This window comes from Strigops habroptila, chromosome 2, assembly GCF_004027225.2.
Source record: "Strigops habroptila isolate Jane chromosome 2, bStrHab1.2.pri, whole genome shotgun sequence".
Lineage (NCBI taxonomy): Eukaryota > Metazoa > Chordata > Aves > Psittaciformes > Psittacidae > Strigops > Strigops habroptila.
The window spans coordinates 80,389,711-80,410,328 of record NC_044278.2 but is presented as its reverse complement, the minus strand read 5'-3'; the positions used below and the strand labels follow the sequence as shown (position 1 = coordinate 80,410,328).

Sequence of the window (20,618 nt, the reverse complement as noted above, 5' to 3'; positions counted from 1 at the left end):
GCATGCCTGAATTGCATCCTCTGCCAGGACAATGACATTTTTGAAACCTCTCTGAGCATGGGCATGGTATATAGCTATGTTTCACAACTAAGAGGGAAATGAAACATTTATATTCGGTATGCAAGTAACAGGTCATTTACTTGTCATACATAAAATATTCCAATCTGGCAAAGTTGAATCAGTATGATTTTTCATACCTATATTTAGGAGTTATGGAAATGTTCAGTTGTGTGGAGAAAGATGCAGACTTGCATTTATGCCCTGTTTAGGCAAAAAAGCCTCAAGACTAAATGCTGTTCACAGGTAGAAAATTTTTTCTTACTAAGACAATGGCACATAGTTAGAAAAGGAGTGATGAGTTTTGGTTTCATTCTTTTTTTTTTTTTTCTTTTAAAGAAAAGCTTTTTCACCAACTAAAGTAATTCAGCTTTGTTTTTTTAATGTAACTAAATTTATCAGGATGTGCAGAACACTAAATAGCTGACAGCTGAACTGAAAGCATCCATACCTGGTTTTTTTAAGCGTGTAAGCATGTTGCATAGACTTAAGCTTTAGTATTGGAATTATAATAAAATGCTTATCTATGGTTTCACTTGTAACCTTTTCCAGTAAACAAAAGTAAAAATCTAGGTCTCCCACCTTTTCCTCCCTGGCTCATGGAGCCTGTGTCTCGTCCACACTGTCCTTTATTATTTACGCCAAATGTCCAAACTTCTCCATTCTTCATTAACACACAGGTGTGAGCTTTGCCCATGGCTACTTGAGTCACAAAATGGCCTTTCAAATCTGTTACTAAACCTGTAAGACATTAAACAGTTGAGTGATAAACTGCACTTTCTGCATAAGAAACAAACTTCAGTGATTGTAACAAAATTCTAGTGGATACTATCAATTGTTAGATCAATGTCAAGGAACAAAAACAGCAAATACAAAAAAAAGTGTTAGAATAAAAATTAAAAGGAGAATTAGGCCTAGGCCATTTATCCTGCAAAGGAAGGAAAGCCAAAACCAAACACTGCTGCAAACCACTTGTTCTGAAAAACAATTCTTAAGTTGTCATAATGCCACTGAAATTTATTTCTTTAATATTTTATTTAAATTGAGATGTACTGGATCACTTGTGAATTCAGAACAGGCTGTCTTGTGAGTAATGAATAATGCCTGGTTCCCGACAGCCTTTGTTCATAATATCTCATTTCTGTGACTTTTCCCTGTGTGGCCGTCTATTGTCAGATTAATACAACAAATTATTCTTTTTTTTTTCCCCTTAGTGGAAGCATTCATTCAGGTGTTTGTCACCAGTGCTGTTACATATTTTTACAGAACCTAATGAAACTCTTCTCTTTCTACCCTTCTGTCATACTTGGCTGAATCAGCAGAAATTTGAAAAATCTATTAGGAGAGTAAGAAACACACAAACATCACTTCCACAAGCTAAAAAGTCCCAGACTTAATTACTGTAGTTGAGAAACCACTTAAAAGACAAATATTAACTTACTTGTACTATCAGAGTAAATGGCATCTTTTCCAAACATGTAGAGTTCTCCATCTTTTGAAATTACAGAACTGCTGCCATTATTGCAGGCTGTAGCTATGACGATCTTTCCTTCCATTTTAATAATTTTTTTAGGCTTGTATGGTTTTGACTGCCGTCTGCTTTTAGCTTTGAACAAATAGATAAATTACAACTCATTCTACCAAAAAAAAAAAAAAAACAAAAAACAAAAAACAAACCTTCAAAGGCACACTAACAATTTTTTTTTTTTTTTTTTTTTTTTTTTAATTAGGGGTTAGTTGGATTGCTACTGACAAAAAAAAAAATCAAATAAAAAAAAATCCATCTGTATGATCTGCTGGTCTAATTTTTATTGAATTACATTGGTTTCTCTAAAAAAATTTTATGGCAAACGAAGTCATCATTAGATAGGTGTCTTTCAGGAATGATTCTTGAAGGTTTTCTTTTATATACATGTACACACACACAAATACTGAACTAACTTTGTGAACCTTACAAAGCAGAGCATATTAAAAAAAGTCCTCATTGACAACTGAGAAGAATGTACAATAAATCCACAAAGAAACGTTACACAAGTTCTTCTCTTTTTTCTTAAAGAAAATACTAAATTCTCTATTTATTAAAACCTTGTTTGGAAAACTTCCAGTCACAACATACTCCCACAAGAGGAAAAAAAAGGAAGAAAAACTACTAAAAAAACCCCAACTCACCCCAAAATCATTGTTTGCAATCTGGCCTCAAATGAAACAGTAACAACATAGCTGAAGACTGGATAAAACAACTCACAGCTGCCATTACTGCCTGTGAATTTTCATGCAAGTGAGAGAACTGCCAGCTACTTTCACTTGCTGACAATTACCAACTTTCTACAAAGAACACACACACACCCTGTCTCCCAACACAAATTTAAAAGAAATCAGGGGGAAAAAAACCAAAACTTGTGCATATGCACTCTGAGCCAAATTTACAAGTGACAAAGAGAACTGGGTAAGTCAGAAGAGAGTTGCGCTTTCAAAAGAACTCAGGAAGTCCTTGCTCAAAGCACTGATAATCTTCTCACCTAAATTTTGCTAGTTCAAATGAAAGCAGTGACAGCAATTTCCTTCAAAGTGCTAAACTTCCATTTCATCTGAAGTTGTAGATTAATCAAATACACAACAAAAATAATCAGTTCAACTGTGTTTTGGCTAACTTCCCAAGAATTCCTCAAAGAAATCTTGAAATTTGTGCCTTTAAATAAATTTCCTGCAATATTTTTCTCGCAATCTCTTGAATTTTCTCTACATATACTGGAGAAAGTAGCATGATTTTGTCCCACACAGTTTTAAGTAGATTTGCACTTAAGAAGACTCTACAAAGTTACCATAGCACATACCAAGTTTGTTATCCAAATACTTTTACGCAGGAGTAATATTATTAACTTCCTCTCCCCTGAACACATTCAAGAATCCACTCCATATGCATTATCAATGTGTTAAATGTGTTCTTGCCTGTTGCCGTGGTTTAACCCCAGCTGAGAACCAAGTACTGTGCAGCCACTTGCTGTATTTTAGTTACATTACATTGGAAACCCCATGCATTCTTGGGGAATACATTAGTGTAGTTAATCAAATTAATCTGTCTTCTCTAATGTCTGAAGAGTTCTGCTTGATCAAGCACAGAAGACCATGCTTCTACAATTTCTAATCAATGTACTTCTCTGTTATGGAGAGGCATTAGCTGGCAAAACACCGATTTACAAAGTTCTCTAAAACAACTGCGAAGAGGCAAAAGTTTGGCTCTTCAGTATTTCAGACAAAGTCTCAGGCAGACAGCATGGCCTCTTGACCGAACTTATGACTGCCTTTTCTCAGGACAACTCTAAAATAGCACTCCCATCACACAATCCAAACTGTAGTAAAACTGAGATCAACATCGCTGGCTGGGAGACGTGGTAGCACTGGTTGGCAAGACCTGTGGCTCACATAAAATTCAAACCCAGTGGCATGCTTACCTGTTCTTGGAAAATGTTAAACCCTTTCTTTTCAAATTAAAAAGTGGTTAATAGGCTTTTATCAACTATTAGTCAAGCAAGCATAATACATACTTGATTCGCCGTCTTCTCCTTTACTAGCAGAACCTGTGAAGAATATGCTCCCATCTTCAGCAACAAGTAAGGCATGTGAGCCATCATGTCCAACAGAGAACTGAATAATCTTTGGAGATTTTGTGATTGGGAGTTCAACCCATTTTCCTGCCGAAGGACCACCTTGTTTGATACCAAGGCTTTGATATTTACCAGTATAATAAATCTAGAAAAAAACAGTTTATCATTTTCAGTTATGCGACAGCACTTAAAACTTGCATCATTTTTAAAGTTGCACGGCTTTTGAATCCTGTCATCTCAGTATCTCTACCCTAAACCCATGAATTTCTCCTTAATGGGGGAAACATTCTGATTAGATTCTGCATGTTTTGAAATGTGCTTTCAACTGTGCCACAGAGTTAATTTTCATATGTAATTTTTTTGCTAGATGAATTAAACACAAAAGAACGAACTGTTCAGGATAAACTACCCAGAGAAAACTAAGCATTTAGAACACTTAAGAGAAATGTCTGGTTTGTGTATAAACATAAACCATAAACAAAACGGTATTATGACAATAATTTAAAATAGCAAATTACTACAATCTTTAATATGCTTCAACACATTTTTAAAATGCACAGTGGCCACAGAGTACATAACATAGAATAAAATATTTCACACCAACAAATAAAACTACTAATACGGACTAAAAGGTTTCCTTTAGAACCATACTTCTCAATAGTAGTATAAGATGGGTGGGCACCTATGTGCGCACTTACAGTCATTTTCATTGTTTTATAAAGTGTACTTCATACCTAAACACAAAACTTTAGACATCAGACTAGGAATTTGTTAATTTTATATTGAAGAGGCATTTGTTAGTCTGAAGATCAAATTAATCTGTCTCCTCTAATGTCTGAAGAGTTCTGCTTGATCAAATTTTGCTTCATGCCATTAAATTTTATTAAGAAAAAATGGTTAAGTTTATTTACGAACATTTTCACCACTCTCAGTTTTGAAAGCAGCAGAGCAAGGCCTTTATTCCAATTAAAAAACCACAATTGTGAACACAGGAAAACAAAGAACTACGCTTATACAAGTTAAATAACATTAGTTTCACAAATCAAAATAGAAACACAGTAAATCATGTAAAAAGTCATAGTGACAGAAAGCAAAATTATTTTTACATTTCAATGAATATTCAAATGCCTCTGAAATACAGTCTCCACTGAGCAGAACCAACATATCAATTGTTACAAAGAGGTTTAAAGGAATGAATTGAAAAGCTTTGCATAGAGGAAGTCAACAATTCTCTGAGAGATCAGAAAAATCAGGCTGGGATTTAAATAAGTTACAGTGGTCAGACTGTTATGCAAAGTTATGAGGTAAAAAATTCTGCAAATATACATCATTTGTAGACAAAAGGTAATTTTGTCCTTCAAATCTAAAAAAAAGCCCCACACTGTCTCTAAGTGAGATTGACTTTAGCAATTCCTATAAACTCAAGCCACAGATTTCTCAATGTTTCCAACACCATCTGTTTATGCTTTCAAATAACCATTTGCCTTTTTCCCTTTAACATGGGCTCCAAAAATGTCCTTAAATACAGCCATATAAATTCACTCTAACATATTAAAAAGGCAAGAAAGGAACTGGGGAAAATAAAACTTAAATTAAAAAGCATGTAGAAATACATTGATACAATTTGTTCTTTACTACAGAAAGTTTTCAGTACCTTTCCACTAGCAGTTTTCATTAGTGCAAACTCTCTTCCAGCACCAAGGACAGCTGATTCCTCATCAAACCCTGTACCTGTGCAAGTAAGATTGCATTAACCGAACAGTTTAACCAGGCACTTTCTGAGACCAGTTTATAGACCTAAATCTGACAGGGAGAACTTTTCATAACAATGGTTCTAAAAAAGTTACAAGTGAAACAAAGTTTTGCTGCCACAAGAAGGCTTACTGGGATAGACCTGACAGATCTGTTCAAAGAGGAAAAGCACTAGCATAAGAGCAACTGCGCTTGGTCAGACAAAAGGTCCATGTAGCCAAATATGCATTTGTTCTGATAGTGCCAAGAGCAGACACCTAACAGAGAAAAAAAACGCACAAAAGAAACCCAAAGCAAAAGCCAAGTGATATTTCTCCAAATTACCTTCACAGACACCAAGAATTTTGCATCTCAAATTCTGATGCAAAGGTGTTTTCCATGTATTTAATATTTTTCAGTGCATTTCTTTTCCATTAATCCAGCCAGCAGTCCTTCCAGCTTTTGTTAACTTTGACCCACAGCAAGGATCTCTGTAGCTTAAATACATGTTTATGGGTGCTACTATGAAGTCCAAGCTTCAAATAATACTGTATTTATTATACAACTAAAGAAAAACACTGGAAAACTATGGATAGTGCTGCAGACAGAAAGGTGGTTCGAAATGGGCATATGGATTACTACGAGTCAAATAACACTTGAGCAGTTTCAAAACCCTTGTACTTCTCCACATGTTTATAACTGAGCTATACCTTCTTGCGCATAATAAAGGCGAACAAAGGGAAGGACAGTGCTTCAGTTTTATTATTCGAATTACTAGGCTTGTTATTAACCTTCAAAGAAGTGGACTTACTAATAATGTGCAGGTCTTTCTCCAGATCAAATAAGGAGATGCCACACGCATGTAAGCATTTTCTAGCAAGCTTAAGCTGCAGTTCTTGTTGCAGTACTGGCTCAGTACTTGTTGCAAATATTCGCACTACAAAGCCATCCTGCAATAAATAAATGAATAAATATTAAAAAAAAAAAATCTACTTTATACTATGGAATAAATGCATTAATTTACTTTTCATGGCCTAAGCGTATCCATATAATACTATTTCAGACTAAATTATCAGAAGACACATTGATAAAGTAACATTTATTATAGAGAAAAGAAGAAAATGCCAAACAGGATGAGCTGAACAGACCTTAAATATGTACTGGCTTCTGCAAAAATACTATGAACACTATGAAAATAGTAAATTGCTATAGAAATAATTACCTCTAAATTTTAATATAGAAATCTTGCTTTTACAACCATTTACATCCATCTTTTAAGCCCTCAACTTCTCCTGATTCAGAACCCAAAATTCCGGCCATGTTAAAAAACCCACAACTGTTCTGTTAGAAGGAAAATGGATTGATCCTGGTTTTCTTAAAGATGCACGTCTGGCATCTCTTGCCAACCCTGTCCCATCCCATCCCTGTTTTACAGCTTTCTCTAAAAACAGGGACCAATCCAGAACTAAGAACGTAAGAACTGTCTGCCGAAGAAAAACAGAACAGCTAGAACTGGTTTTGCTCCCAGTAGGAACATTCAGTTGGTTCTGCAGCTTGGTCAATAGGCAATTTTCATATAAAACTCCACTTGAACATAGCATCTTTCATACCTCTTGTATTAAATCTGGCTGACATTCCCCAACAGGTACCAAAGCAATTACAGGGCATTAAATTAGAAAAAAAAATTTATAATTAAGAAGCTTATCCCATAGAAACCCTGAACAATAACATGTTAAAAAGCCATTATTCCACATAAGATTATTTTCTTCAGGAAGAGCAACAATTTTTTTCCTGAAAACTTATCTGAAAAATAGAAAAACACCTGAAAAATCTACAAAAATCAAAATTGTGTGGATACCAAAATACTGCTCCTTTATGCACAAATGTGTCAGTTTCTCATTATCTCTAGCTACACTAACATTTCAGTGTTAGTGAAGAAAAAGCCAAACAGGAAGCAAAAATGAAGCTCTAAGTATTGCAAAACAAAACAATTCAGACAAAAATAGTTTACCCAATACATTTAACACTTACATCTCTAGATGCTGCTATTTGATTAATATATTCTCCATCAGTGAAAAGGATATTCTGCCCTTCAGTATGACAATCTGTAAGAGAAAGCAGTTTATATCAACATACATACAGACACTGTTCTCTGCTTCTGTCTAATTTATTCTCATTACAATGAGACTATGAGAGTTCTAGTTTGTCTAAAGAGAGATCTTACTGTTTTGATAACACATTATTTTATGCTAGGATTTCCTCTCTCATCAAAAGCATATAATATTCCTTTCTTCCCTTAAGAGTTATTAAAGCACTCTCCGCTGTATGAAACTTAAGAGCTTACCACACTATTTAACTGCAAAAGCATTTAGTGTTCACCTGTGAGGGCTATTCTAAAGTATTATAACACAACTGAATTCTAATTTTCTGAGAGTGTTAGTCTTTCTCCTTCCCCTAAGACTGACTTTTTTTTTTTAATAAAGCCATTCTGTAAAGAAAAGATTTCTCAGTGCATAATATAAAACTTACAGAAACAAATGAAACAAACTTTTCATTACTCATTTCATTTTTCCATTGTTTACAAATTTCACCAAACTATAAAAGTGGGGGGGTTCAAAAACTATAAAGTGTATATTTGAACATATTGTACATGTACTGAAAACAGGTCAGCTATTCCCAAAAAAAAAAACCAAAACCAAAACAAAAACAAACAAAAAAAAAAGGTAAGGAAAGAATTCTGGAATTCTGTCCATATTTGGGGGGGTGAGGTAAGGGGGGAGGGAGTGACCACTTTCTCTACAAGTCTGAAAGTATGACCCTACGCCATCTCTTCTTCCCTTCCTGCTCTGCTAGGAAAACTACTAACATGATATTAGACTGCTTGTAAGGTGCTCGTTTCACTGATTACACACAGGAAACAGATCTCTTCCAAAAATACTACAGGACAGCTACTTTACATTCTAAATATCTTCTTCATAACCTGAACAAAGATCCAGAATCAGTCGTTTTATTTAACAAATTTAATGCTAAATGAAGCACACGTAATATCTTTCTGGCATAACCAGCAAGTTTGCTAGCTTTTGCTAGCTAGCTGGAATGTTCTATTAAAAATAACACTGCTGGAAAACCCCACAGTATTCACAAACCCATAAACATGTTTACATTTTCCTGCTATATTGCCCAGTCCAATACAGTGTCTTATCAGAAACAGAATATTTATTAGATGGCCTTCTCTAATTCTCACATCTTGAAGAAACAGACCTAAAGTAGACAACTTCCCCCTTAGAGCACACACAGGTACGAATCACAAAGAGAGTAAGGAGCAAGCAGGATGGAGAGTGGTAGATACACTGAAGTTTGAAATACTGCTGTCTCAAAAATAATTTCTGATTATCTCTGTCCAAAGTCAGTTCATGTTACTAATTCTCTATGCTGTAAAGTGGTATTAGTGATAAAAGAGTTGTCTATAACCTGAGGACAAGTTCCAAAAAGAATTTAAATGACATTTCTGAAAGGTTATAGGAAGTTACTAAATATTAAGAACCCCCTGGATGGCTGAAAATTAAATGCTCACACAAGCACAACAGTCAAGGAAACAGGATATTTTGGCCACCAGTGGATCCATATTACACTGTCTGGCTGATTTCTTGAGTCATTTCAAGAAGAGGCAAGCCTCCCAGTAAACATTTTTGGGGGTTGTTTAGATGTTTCATAGGTGTGTTCATAAAGGACATCTGGAACAGGTATGTTTTTGGAGTGGAGAGGTTTTTGTTTGTTTGTTTTGGGGAGGTTAATGTATATGTTCTTCTGAATACTTCCTAAAAATTAGCACTTAATAAGATAACATCCAGGCCCAGCATTAACTATCAAATTAATGGGGAAAGTAAAAAATGGAAGGCAAGTGGAGTATCTGCAAAAAGTAGAATATTTTAGTGTCCCAGCTAGCAAGGAGCTCTTACTGTAGTTTTATTCAATCTGACTTTTGATATTACTCTGGGGACGAAGATATCCAAGGTTACTGTCTGAAGATTACTATAACAGAAACGGCTTCTGTTTTACTTAAAGGTCATTACTACAGACATCTGTTAATCACAAGCCTCCTCAGAGGTTTCAAGAGAAGATGACTGTCAAGCAGCAACTTTGTATTTAAATATTTATGTATAGGGTAGTGAGACAGTGGAACAGGTTGCCCAGAGTAGTGGATGCCCCATCCATGGCAGTGTTCAAGGCCAGGCTGGACGGGGCTTTGAGCAACCTGTTCTACTGGAAGGTGTCCCTGCCCATGGCAGGGGGTTGGAACTAGATGATCTTTAAGGTTCTTTCCAACCCAAAACGTCCTATGAATCTATGACATCCTGTGCCTGCTAGTAAGTACTCTTCAGCTCGTCTATGCTAAACTCAGCAGTACTTTTCAGAATAAGTGACTAGTCCTGAGCACCAAGATATTCATGTGTAATTTCAAAGAACAATGAAACCAGATAACACGTAACTTCAACTTCTTCAGCTAAGCATAGCAAACTTTCTAAGCATCACTGTTAAAGAAATGTTCAAGATGAAAACCTCCTCTGTAAATTCAGGTCCAATCACCTAGAAAATCTCATAAAACTCAGAGACTCCTTTATGGTATTTGGACTGGAAAGACAGATCCACAGCTCAAGGACAGTGTATGAAGCTTGGCAAAAGCATTAGATACAAGAATGCTGACACACAGTCTAGTAGTTCCAGATACCCTGTCAGATTTGCTAGATCATCTATCAGAGCAGAAACACTGCCCTTTGAAATAGAATTTTATTGTTTCAAGAAGCTGATGGATCATACTAAGAAAGGAAAAGATAACGTTCCATAGCTCACTGCGTTTTCTAAGGTCACATGACTTCTGGCTGGGATCAATTCCTAATCACATCTCCTAATGAACTAGTTATCTCCTATGCATCCCTGCAGGAATAAATATGAATGACTTATTTAAATGCACCATCACCAACCCAGGCATTTGAAAGGCATTAACTCCAGATAAAGCCATGTCTGAATACCATACTAACTACGAGCCATACCAGTGTTCAGCTGTTGGTGAGGTTACTGCTCTCTAGTTCTATTCGGTGTGGTTTTTCAGAACTACAACACGTTGTGAGTGATTATTAAGATTACAGTGGGGCAGCCACTACTATTTAGAGTTATGTACCTACTCAGGTTTCCTCAGGATATATACCCTCCCCCTCCCTTCATTTCTTCTAACAGGAAATGGAAATAACCAGAAGTGGACCCCTTTGAATTTGTCCTAGCCAAAAGAACAAGGCCATTTCTGCTCACAATGTAACACTGAGATAAGTGCAGAAAGTAAACCAGCAAATTCAAGGGCTGAAATACAAAGGAAAGGAGTTACGAAAACATCTAGCATCCACTTTTGATGCCATCAGAAACCATACAAAATGCAACTGTGTGAAATACTTTGAGGGATTTATGAATGGGTATTCCCACAGCTACAAGATTTCCTTTTGCACTGAAAGATTAATACATTTTTGTTTAGCAGGCATGCTCTTGTTTAATTCGTGCCTTTTTACAGTATAAACACAATACAGTCTGTCTTGCAGAATGACACTTGTCACTGAGATTTGCAAAAGAAAGCTAGCAGCTCAGAGGTGTAGACTTTGAATGTGCTCAAGTGTCTCTCAAGACTTGCACATAGAGCAATGATTTGTTTACCAGTAGTAACATAATTAAGGACCTCAAAGGACCCTATTGGTTGAAGAAGCTACCTTGAGGTGAAGAAAGTAGAAAAACAATCCTACAAAGCAATTAAAAAATTACTGTTTGTGTTAGAAATGCAGAAAGCCTAGAGATTTTTTCTGAGGTTTCGGTCAGTGCCTTTTTATTTATGTCAGGATGCAACACAAAATCTTTCTTCTGAGGTACAGAACAAGCCTGTCATTGTTCAATCAAAAGATATTCTTATGCCTTTCTACTGCTTTTTGTGAGTGGCTAAGAACAGATGTGTTTTTCCAGAAGGTCATTAAATCATGTTCCAAGAACAACCTCATCTTCAAGACAGAGCCCCAAGTTATGAGGCTCCTCTGCAAAAAATACCCCAAACAAAAAAGCCCAAACAAAACTACAAAAAAAATTCCAAAACAAATAAACAAAAACCCACCAACAATTTAAACATCAAGAGCACAGTCCCTTAGTGTTCATTAGCCTCCTTTGTTTTTTGGATACAGTTCCAGCTATATTAAAAAACAAATGGATTTGGCCATAGCTTGTGACTACCTAGATATAAGAGCTATTGGAAACAAGGTCATATCCCAGCCAAATGCTCAAAGTTTAAACAAGGGGTGAAATAAAAATTCTTTAAGGGAGTTAAGCTCTTGGAGTCTTTAAATTAAGATGATCGTATGTTCTAAAATGTCGCAGTATTCTTGTAGTAGAGTAAGATGCAAGACATCTGAATGAAATACTGCAGTTGGTCTAGTGCAGCAAACCAAAATCATAAAAAAGCAGTCTCTTTATGACCTAAAAATCTGTCTCAGTTTCTCTTCTGCTTACCTGCAAATACACAGCATGTAAACAGTAAACTGTAATCATCTTCTCATAGCTGGAGGTTCTTACCTGGCAAAGCAACTGTACCGTCTTGTTCCAAGGTTTCAGGGTTTATTCTTATGGCTGTCATACTGTGATTATGCGCATCTCTATATAATAAATAACCCTGGTAAGAGTAATAATATATATATTGTTATGAAAATATTCTTTAATACATCAAAGGGTATTGTTTAGAGTGAGAAAAACCACAATCACCTTACGTAATTTTTTTTAATTTTGGAAACCTTTTAGTTTTACATTAAAATTACGTAATTTTATCAACTTTTTTCCACTCATCAAATTCTGCAGTAAAAATGGAAATTTGACCTCCTTCCTCCACCATTTTTGCATGTTGTAGATCAGTGTGCTAAAGATCATATACAGCTTTCGAAGCCATACATAGTAATTCTGTTCTTCATACGTGTATACAATTACAGTTCAGATCCACGACCACCGTAAAAACCAGTGTTCCTGTTCCCACTTTCCAAATCAACAAAAGATTCACAGGAATTCCAGGAAAGAGATACATATATTGCCCTATATAGAAGGGTGATCATTAATGAATATGTGCATTAAAAACTAGAGAATTTTTCAAAAATCTTAGTTAACTACTTTGACTCCCACACTAACAAGATTCTATGCATTTATTCTCTGAGCTCTTCAAAGAAATGCCCACGAAGTATATGGTGATTCTGGTGACAGGAGCCATGACACAAGGTTACATACAATGAGTTCTTACACTGCTCTCATCCCAGCTCCTAACCAGACCTAAGGGAAGGGACATATTCAGGACTAATAAGTTTCTCTTTCTGGTTCTCTATGTGCAGAATACCTTCATTTCCCCAAAATTACCTATTCTGGTCAGCAGTCCATGTCAGGAAGTCTCCTTTGGTATACCAAAATAGTATCTTCTCTCTGTTCATTTGTGCATATATTTTTAAAGGTTTGATTCAGTCACCAGTTTAGGAGGCTTCTCAGTATAAAGATTTGCCTACCTGAAACTCACATTTGAGGTTTATTGTTTATACCTATAACTTTGAGCACACATTTAAAAAAAACACAGTCAGGTGAGGTTTTTTTAGCTTAAACTAGACTGGTTCCATAGGCCCCGACGTGTGCGTAACATGCAAAGATCCATAAAAGAGGCAATATGGCAACTTTGCTCTCCTATCTGTTTTCATCCTGCAATGGTTGTGGACCCTTCAAAGATTTTGAAGGAGCAGATTTTGAGGGAGCAGAGTAGAAAAACATTTGGGGAATTTACACTTAGAAAGCACTTCTGCTATAAAAGCAGCTACAGAAAAAGACTAGTTAAAGGCACTTACAAACATACTCATTCAAGGTGACTGAGGCCAAGCAAAGTAGTACTAACCTGCAGAAGCATTGCAGAGGCAAATATGAAAAATGACTAAGTAATGATCCTGACAACAGCAGTGTCATAGCAGGAGATATGACAATGGCTTGCACTTGCTTTAAGCACAACTGACCTCAGGTGGGGATTCCACACATATAAGAATGGATGCATTTCACAGGGAGGTCATTAAGGCTTAACCTCAGAGTATCTTCATCTGTCAAATCTAATTACAGTCATCAACAGAAAAATCCAACCAACCCTTTTACGTCTATCCAAACTACTTGAAATTTTCTGGATAAATCAATCTCTGTGAAATGAGAAAAATCAAACCCACACAAACTAGGAAAAATAAGTAAAGAGCATTAAAATAGACAAGAAAAGCTTCAGTCTAAAATAACTGATATGATGAAGTTAGAAAAATCACTTGAATTTGAGCTGACTTAACCGAGCACCTGAAGTGAAACGAGACTGAAGGCACATCTTAACCTCTTTTACTAACACATACTTAGCAACAAGTGCAATTTACACATCTTCCTATAAATACAGCCCCCGAGTGGCATTCTTCCAACTAACAGTGCCTTTGGGTACACTCACTGTGACTGCGTACACCTGTACAAGCACTCAAAGAAGAATATCAAATACATTTATAGCTATGTACAAAATGTCCAAATGTGTAACTCTATATAGCAAAACTGTATTGATCCTATTATTTTCCAAACTGATACAACGGCTCTTGAATGAATGCATCTGCACACATTGTGTATTGTGCCAGTATTCCTTCTGGTGACCTGTTTTGATACTAAACAAAACCCGATTTTGTGTGTGTATGTATATATATGAGATAACCGCAATAATAGAATAAGTATTTGTAGTGAACAACTTAACTTCAAAAACATGGCAAGGAATGCACTTAATTTCACACTGGGATAATGAGACCACTCATAAAAATTGCTCAGTAATTAAAAGATAAAGCAAATTAATTATGCTCTGAAATTTAATTTATGTTTTGTTGTAGGGGTTGTTTTTGTTTCTTTTGGGGTTTGTTGTGGGTTTTTTCAAGAGTGAGAGAGAGAGAGAGGGCATATAGTGGTAATAACAGGATTCTAAACACCCCACAATTTTTACAATGAATGGCAAAGGTATAGAAAAAGGTGGTTGATATTCCAGAAACTAACTCTAAGAAAACAAAATATCCAAATATAGTTAACTCTGCAGCGGTAACATGAACAATTATCTCTGCTTATGGCTTACACACCCTCAACCCTCCCCCAAGCAAAACAGCACTTCCTTATTTTACTGCAAATGTTTTAAAATCAATTTACTTTCATAAGTAGATATTTCAAGTATTTTTACACTATTTTTTTACAAAAGCTATTTTTACATCCACTGACTTCTTTAAGAAGCACACATCAACTGACTGTACAATTCATAAATTTACATGTTAAACCATCATACTGTGAGAAAGTCTTCAGAGTGACAACACCAATGACACTTTTCATTACGCCTGTCTATATGTCAGTACCATCAAATGTTCCTCCTCTTCCACAATTAAAAAGTCAGTACCAGAAACCGATTTTTACAACTGAAGCCAAAAGAACAATACAATATCCATGTAAGCTTACTCTAAGTCAAGGTCCACTTAAATTACTCATGAGGGATGGGAGGTGGGGTGCATGTTTTATGTTTTAAGTATTCACTTACCTGAGCATAGCCTAACCAAGACTTTTTTTCCTTTCTGTTTTTGATGCGGGATGTAGAATTGTATATATGGCCCTGGAAAGCAAAAATATCCAATCATTTAATAAATATCAGAGTGACAATTTTACAAAGAATCATTTACTGTCTAAATAACAATGTCTTGAACCATATTGACAAGCGAAAATTTTAAGAAAATACTGTAAAATTCTCATAGAAATCGCAACAAAAATTTAGACAAACTGCAGAAGAACTGATCATTAGTAAGCTCAAAGATTCTCAATGGAAACAGGACATCACAAAAGTTAATATTTTAACTACCATTCATCAGGCAAGACGAAATCACATTACCCTCACTGTCCCGCTATATCCAGAGCCGATTTTGTAAAGTCCATCTTTACACAAGAGATAGAGGAAAAAGCCATCACTCTGAAGCAGGCACTGGTCATCATCATCTACAGATATTTCTTTCAATGGCCATTTGTGCATCAAGGCTGCCTTCTTTATCCCATTACTAAACCAGTCCTGGATTTGGATTTTGCCCACCAGAACTGCCTGTACACTCCGTTGAAGAGAGTTTAAAATGGTTGGCACCTAAATGGTAAAATAAAAACACAACTGTTTTTCAAATGTTGTATTTTCTGTTCGATATCTAATTCAAGAGAGACAAAGAAAAACCTACTCTTATTGCAAAACTAGTGAGGGGAAAAAGGTTAACTGAAGTTACACAACAGATCTTCTCAGAACTCATGTACACATCATTTACATAAACCCCCAGATACAAAGAAGTTTTATTGCAAGACCTGAATAGTCTGACAAGCATGGCTGCCATTATTGGTGAGGATAGCAGAGATTGCTTGCAACGTCCTTCCTGTCTCTCCCCATGCAGCTACCAAACTGAAGAGGCAAGCACAGGAAAGTGCTGTCAAGGACTGTCCTGTACTGTCATTCATTCCTGTGCTACGGACAGTTATCTCCAGAAGAAGCTGGAACAGGGATTCTGCAGATAAAACACAGTAATTACACAGACAAGTCACAAAATCATACCAAGCAATTTGCCAGTCAATGTGAAATTAAAACTTACAAAATATACATCTTTCCTCGGCCATAAGTTTAGCCCTATTTCCAGACAGAAAAGAAAGCATCCCACTTAAAGAGGCCTAAAACATCCCGAACTTTTCCTTCTTTTTCCACTGGAAAACGTTGAGTCTTGATAATCACAACAGCCAGAGAAGAAAACCAAAGTCCTTCTATTACAGTGGAACACGTTAACAAGAAATAGGCCAGAGTTACTTTTCCTGCCTAGTCGGTCTTCCTCATTACTGCAATGATGTGTAGGTCTTTATGACCATTACCCATGTTGAAGCCCACTCTATTTCTCAGAAACAAGCATTTGAAATCAAAGCTTGAAAATTATTTTGATCGTGTGCCTCTTTTCAAGCACTGTGTAGTGGCTGAACATCTGTGACAATAAAGGCGTGAACCAAAATCCACCTCAATTTTTTTGATAGTATATACAAATAATCACTAAGGCAGCAATCAAAACAAAGCTGTCTTTGTAGCTTTTTAATACTCTGCATCAATACAAAATAAAAGCCTTCTGTAGCAAACTACTATCATCTTTGGAAATGGAATATTGTTGAGCCATAACATAGGAAAACATACATAAAAAATCTGAAGATATATTTGATTTTTTTATTTTACTTTTAAACAAAAGATGCTACAGCCTAGCCTTCTTCACAGTTCTATAAACCAGTAAAAACTATGAATTAACTAAAGATAATTAGATTTTAACTTAAAGGACATAATCAATTAGACAGTCAAAGCCATCAGAAGTTCAACTTTTATATTCAGTATCATTAAAAACAAAATTAATCTTCAGGGAAGCTTTTGGATGACCAGAGGAAATAAAACCAAGAATTCTGACACTCTTTTTAACAGTTTTACATAAATTGCAACATTGAAAGCTATACATTACAACAGCAGATGATGAGAAGTTCACTGTAGAACTATCTTCTTTCCAACAAGACCAAGTATTTTATAGCTTCAGTAAGACAAATGAATTTGTAAGGTTGTATGGTTTACCACATTTCAGTGAAACGCTGCATTACACACCAACAAAATCTGACTTTCATAAATACACACACACACACACACACTCCCCTTTACATCCCAAAATTACTGTTCTACAAAAATTAATGCTGAGAAAGCACTCGTTACACCATAAGGAGTTTACACTCCAGAATAAAGTCAGTCAATGGAGAACAAGCACGTTACTATCTCACAAATACTTGCTAGAAACCATTTTCTTCTGTCCATCACAGTAACAGATATATGTTAATACAAGTACAGTAATAGGTGAGATATTACCTAGGACTTCAGGAGGTTCTGATTGCAGGCCTTCTGGTTGCTGGCCCTGAAGCACATTAAGTAGGGCTTGTAGGCTCCTGAGACACAAGGATGGATGAGAAAATCTTGTCTCCTTTATCAATTCAAAGACTTCACATAATCCAACTTCAATGATCTAAGGAAGTACAGATATTTCAGATTATCTGTTAGTATTTCTGCATCTTCATCAATAAAGGTATATCCCAATGTTCGCAGAACAAGATAGTTATTCAAGTAACAAAAATGTCATAGAGAATACAAAGGTAATTCAAAAGAACTAAAATCAAGAACCCACCTACACAACTGTACTAGCAAATATTACACAGCAGTAATGTCATTATATGAAAGAGCTTATCTAAGCAGAGTAATAATTTCCTGAAAAAAATACGAAACTTAAAACTTTTTTGATAATGTAAGACAAACTGTGCCTCTGAGGCCTTCTAATTTCTACAGAGTTTGCACTTTGACAGACCTTTTTCCTTGCTCATTAATGAGAACCAGCAAGCTAGAACTGGCTTGCAACCTGACTTTCCAACTTGAGTAACGATGCATTTGACAGCTGATACTGGCAGAACTAGTACTTTCCTCTCCAAAGCCTCTGAGATTATTTTTTCTCACAAAACAAGGATTAATTGATTGTCAGTGAAACACCATATGTACTTACAGACATGCATTATGCCAACTAATACCACATCTGTAACAGTGCTGTTACAGCCACTCCTAATTTTCCCTTTAGAATTCCTGAATATTCTGAGATTACAAGTATGCTTCTCTCTATTGAATGTTCCCTTTCACCTCCTTTTCAAAGTATGTAGTAATGATGAAGATGAAAGAAGAGGGTTAACTAATTACAAATAAGCAACCGTATCTTCAAAACTTCACCACGTTTCTGTCAGGACCAGAGCCCCAGTGCTTAGAGTGCTTAATGTAGGTTCACCCCTGAGTAAAATCTAAGGAAAAAAAAAAACTGAAACATGAAAATAAGTTAATGGAACTGCCACTCATGCCTAAAAAAAAAATAATCTATTCTGACAAGCAATAGTAAGTTCTACTGGATGCCTTAAAAATGTCTTTTCTGTCATTCAATTTATCTTTATTCCTGTCTTCTGCAAGTTATTTTACCACCTGTTTGATTTTTGGAGGAAGAATAGAAACATATTCAAACCAAGTCTTCAAAGTGCAACAGCAATTTTGCTGCAAATTACACCTTACATTTCATATTTTCAGTGCAGTGGGAGAAAGCACACACATGCAATCTACAGCAGTAAAAATGTCGACAAAATAACAGTATGGATGGTTTTTCCAGGATCCAAAACTCAGTTATCATCTTTTTATTTCTTTTTATAAAAGCAAATAGTGATAGGACAAGGCGGAATGGCTTTGAACTGAAAGAAGATAGATATAGAGTAGATATTTGGAAGCAATTCTTCATTATGAGGGTGGTGAGGCACTGGAACAGGTTGCCCAGAGAAGCTGTGGCTGCCCCATCTCTGGCAGTGTTCAAGGCCAGGTTGGACAGGGGTTTGAGCAACCTGGTCTAGTGGAAGGTGTCCCTGCCCACGGCGGGGAGGTTGGAACTAGACGATCTTTTAGGTCCCTTCCAACCCAAACCCTTCTATGTTGATCTTGTAGGCTAAAGAATAAAATGTACTGTAGTACATTTTTTAGAAATTCTCTTCAGTGATAGTATCTTTGAGAGAAACTGAGTAGTTCATTGTATTCTTCCCAATCTTCAGACTGAAAACTTCATCTAGCAGCTGACAGAGGCAGCAGGAGAAAGCAGAGAATCTAACAAATAGAAAAAAAAATTTTATGGACTTCCACTACAGTAGGAATCAACAATGGATAGTTCTGCTGGGTTTTTGCCTGATCTGCACAGGTTTTGGGTTGTTTGGGGTTTTTTTAGTATCTGAGACCAACAGACTGGGTAGGCTTCTTAAAACAGGTCTTTCAACCTTAATATATATATTATATATATAGACACATATATATAATGTGTGTGTCTCAACCCCTCCAAACTGTGCACTGAAGGACAGAATAAGAAAAGTTCTTTTCAAGACATGTTAAGCTTGTTCTCACTGCTCTCTGAAAGGTCTGAGCCAAAACAAGCACTGCTGCAGCTGTCATCTCTACGTTAAAACCTGCCAGCTCTTACTGATGTTCTCCATGCAGCCATCCTCCCATTCCCTTTGCAACATCTTTGAGACTTCAGATCAAAAGCGTAAGCCCACCTTACAAAAGGTACACAAAATTCTAGCCTGGACACAGACATTATGAGAGAAAATGAAAGTTTCCTACCTAGAGTTTCCCTATCATTTTTTCTAAGCCACCATCTTTTTAAACCTGCACCCCTTTTCCAGCTTATCCTTTTGATAAAATCTCTAACACCTTTAAACAATACCAGTGTTTTTGTTTCCACATGCAAGTGTTCTATCCGTATCCGTGATAAATCTCATCCTTCTTGGAACCTCTTTTCATGTCAAAATCTCTAAGACTCCATTGAATTCTTTATGAATGCTAACAGCTACACTGCCTTCTACTTAAATTTCAAATGAAGCATCTACAATCACTTGCTAATTCACTTAATATAATCCACAAGGAGTCAAATGAAGTTCATAAACAAGGGAGAATGGCTCTAAACTGCAAAGGCATAGATTTAGATTAGATATTAACAAAAAATTCTTCACTGTGAGGGTGGTGAGACACTGGCCAAGGTTGCCCAGAGAAGCTGTGGCTGCCCCATCCCCGGCAGTGTTCAAGACCAGGTTGGATGGGGCTTTGAGTAACCTCATCCAGTGGAAGGTGCCTCAGCCCATGGCAGGGGGGTTGGAACTAGGTGATCCTGAAGGTCCCTTCCAACCCAAACCAGTCTATTTATTCTGTGACTTATCAATCATGAAATTTCAGGTTCCGAGTTAGTTACCTGACTTGGTTATATTCCTTTGCAATTCCCCACCACTACATTTGAGTGCCAGCTTTGCCCTTCAGATATTACCTAAACACAATCACCTATAAAATTCTAATTTTCTAAGCAACTAAAACATTCTACATAATCACTGCTGCAAGAACGTTTTTAATTCAGTGTTTGGTTTAGAGCAAATAAAAAGAAAAGTTAATCAATAAGCTAGCAATAATCAAAACTAGATACACAGAAGTTACATAGTACAAAACCAGTGAATCAGCAAATTAAAAGAAAAAAATCAGTAACTCCTATATAA

General features: G+C 36.1%; 1 protein-coding gene across 13 annotated transcripts in view; it reads right to left on the bottom strand.

Moving 5' to 3' along the window:
• MYCBP2 (MYC binding protein 2) overlaps positions 1 to 20,618 on the bottom strand; it is a 182,810-nt gene that overhangs the window by 127,534 nt on the left and 34,658 nt on the right. For all 13 annotated transcript variants that reach the window (XM_030476192.1, XM_030476191.1, XM_030476196.1 and 10 more), the window contains exons 4-14: positions 17,383 to 17,536; positions 15,816 to 16,012; positions 15,364 to 15,606; positions 15,019 to 15,090; positions 11,994 to 12,090; positions 7,425 to 7,498; positions 6,205 to 6,343; positions 5,317 to 5,393; positions 3,603 to 3,807; positions 1,499 to 1,663; positions 640 to 798 (exon numbers count right to left, since the gene is read on the bottom strand). In XM_030476192.1, the coding sequence (XP_030332052.1) occupies positions 640 to 798; positions 1,499 to 1,663; positions 3,603 to 3,807; positions 5,317 to 5,393; positions 6,205 to 6,343; positions 7,425 to 7,498; positions 11,994 to 12,090; positions 15,019 to 15,090; positions 15,364 to 15,606; positions 15,816 to 16,012; positions 17,383 to 17,536 (1,582 nt within the window). The remainder of the gene's footprint in view (positions 1 to 639; positions 799 to 1,498; positions 1,664 to 3,602; positions 3,808 to 5,316; positions 5,394 to 6,204; positions 6,344 to 7,424; positions 7,499 to 11,993; positions 12,091 to 15,018; positions 15,091 to 15,363; positions 15,607 to 15,815; positions 16,013 to 17,382; positions 17,537 to 20,618) is intronic.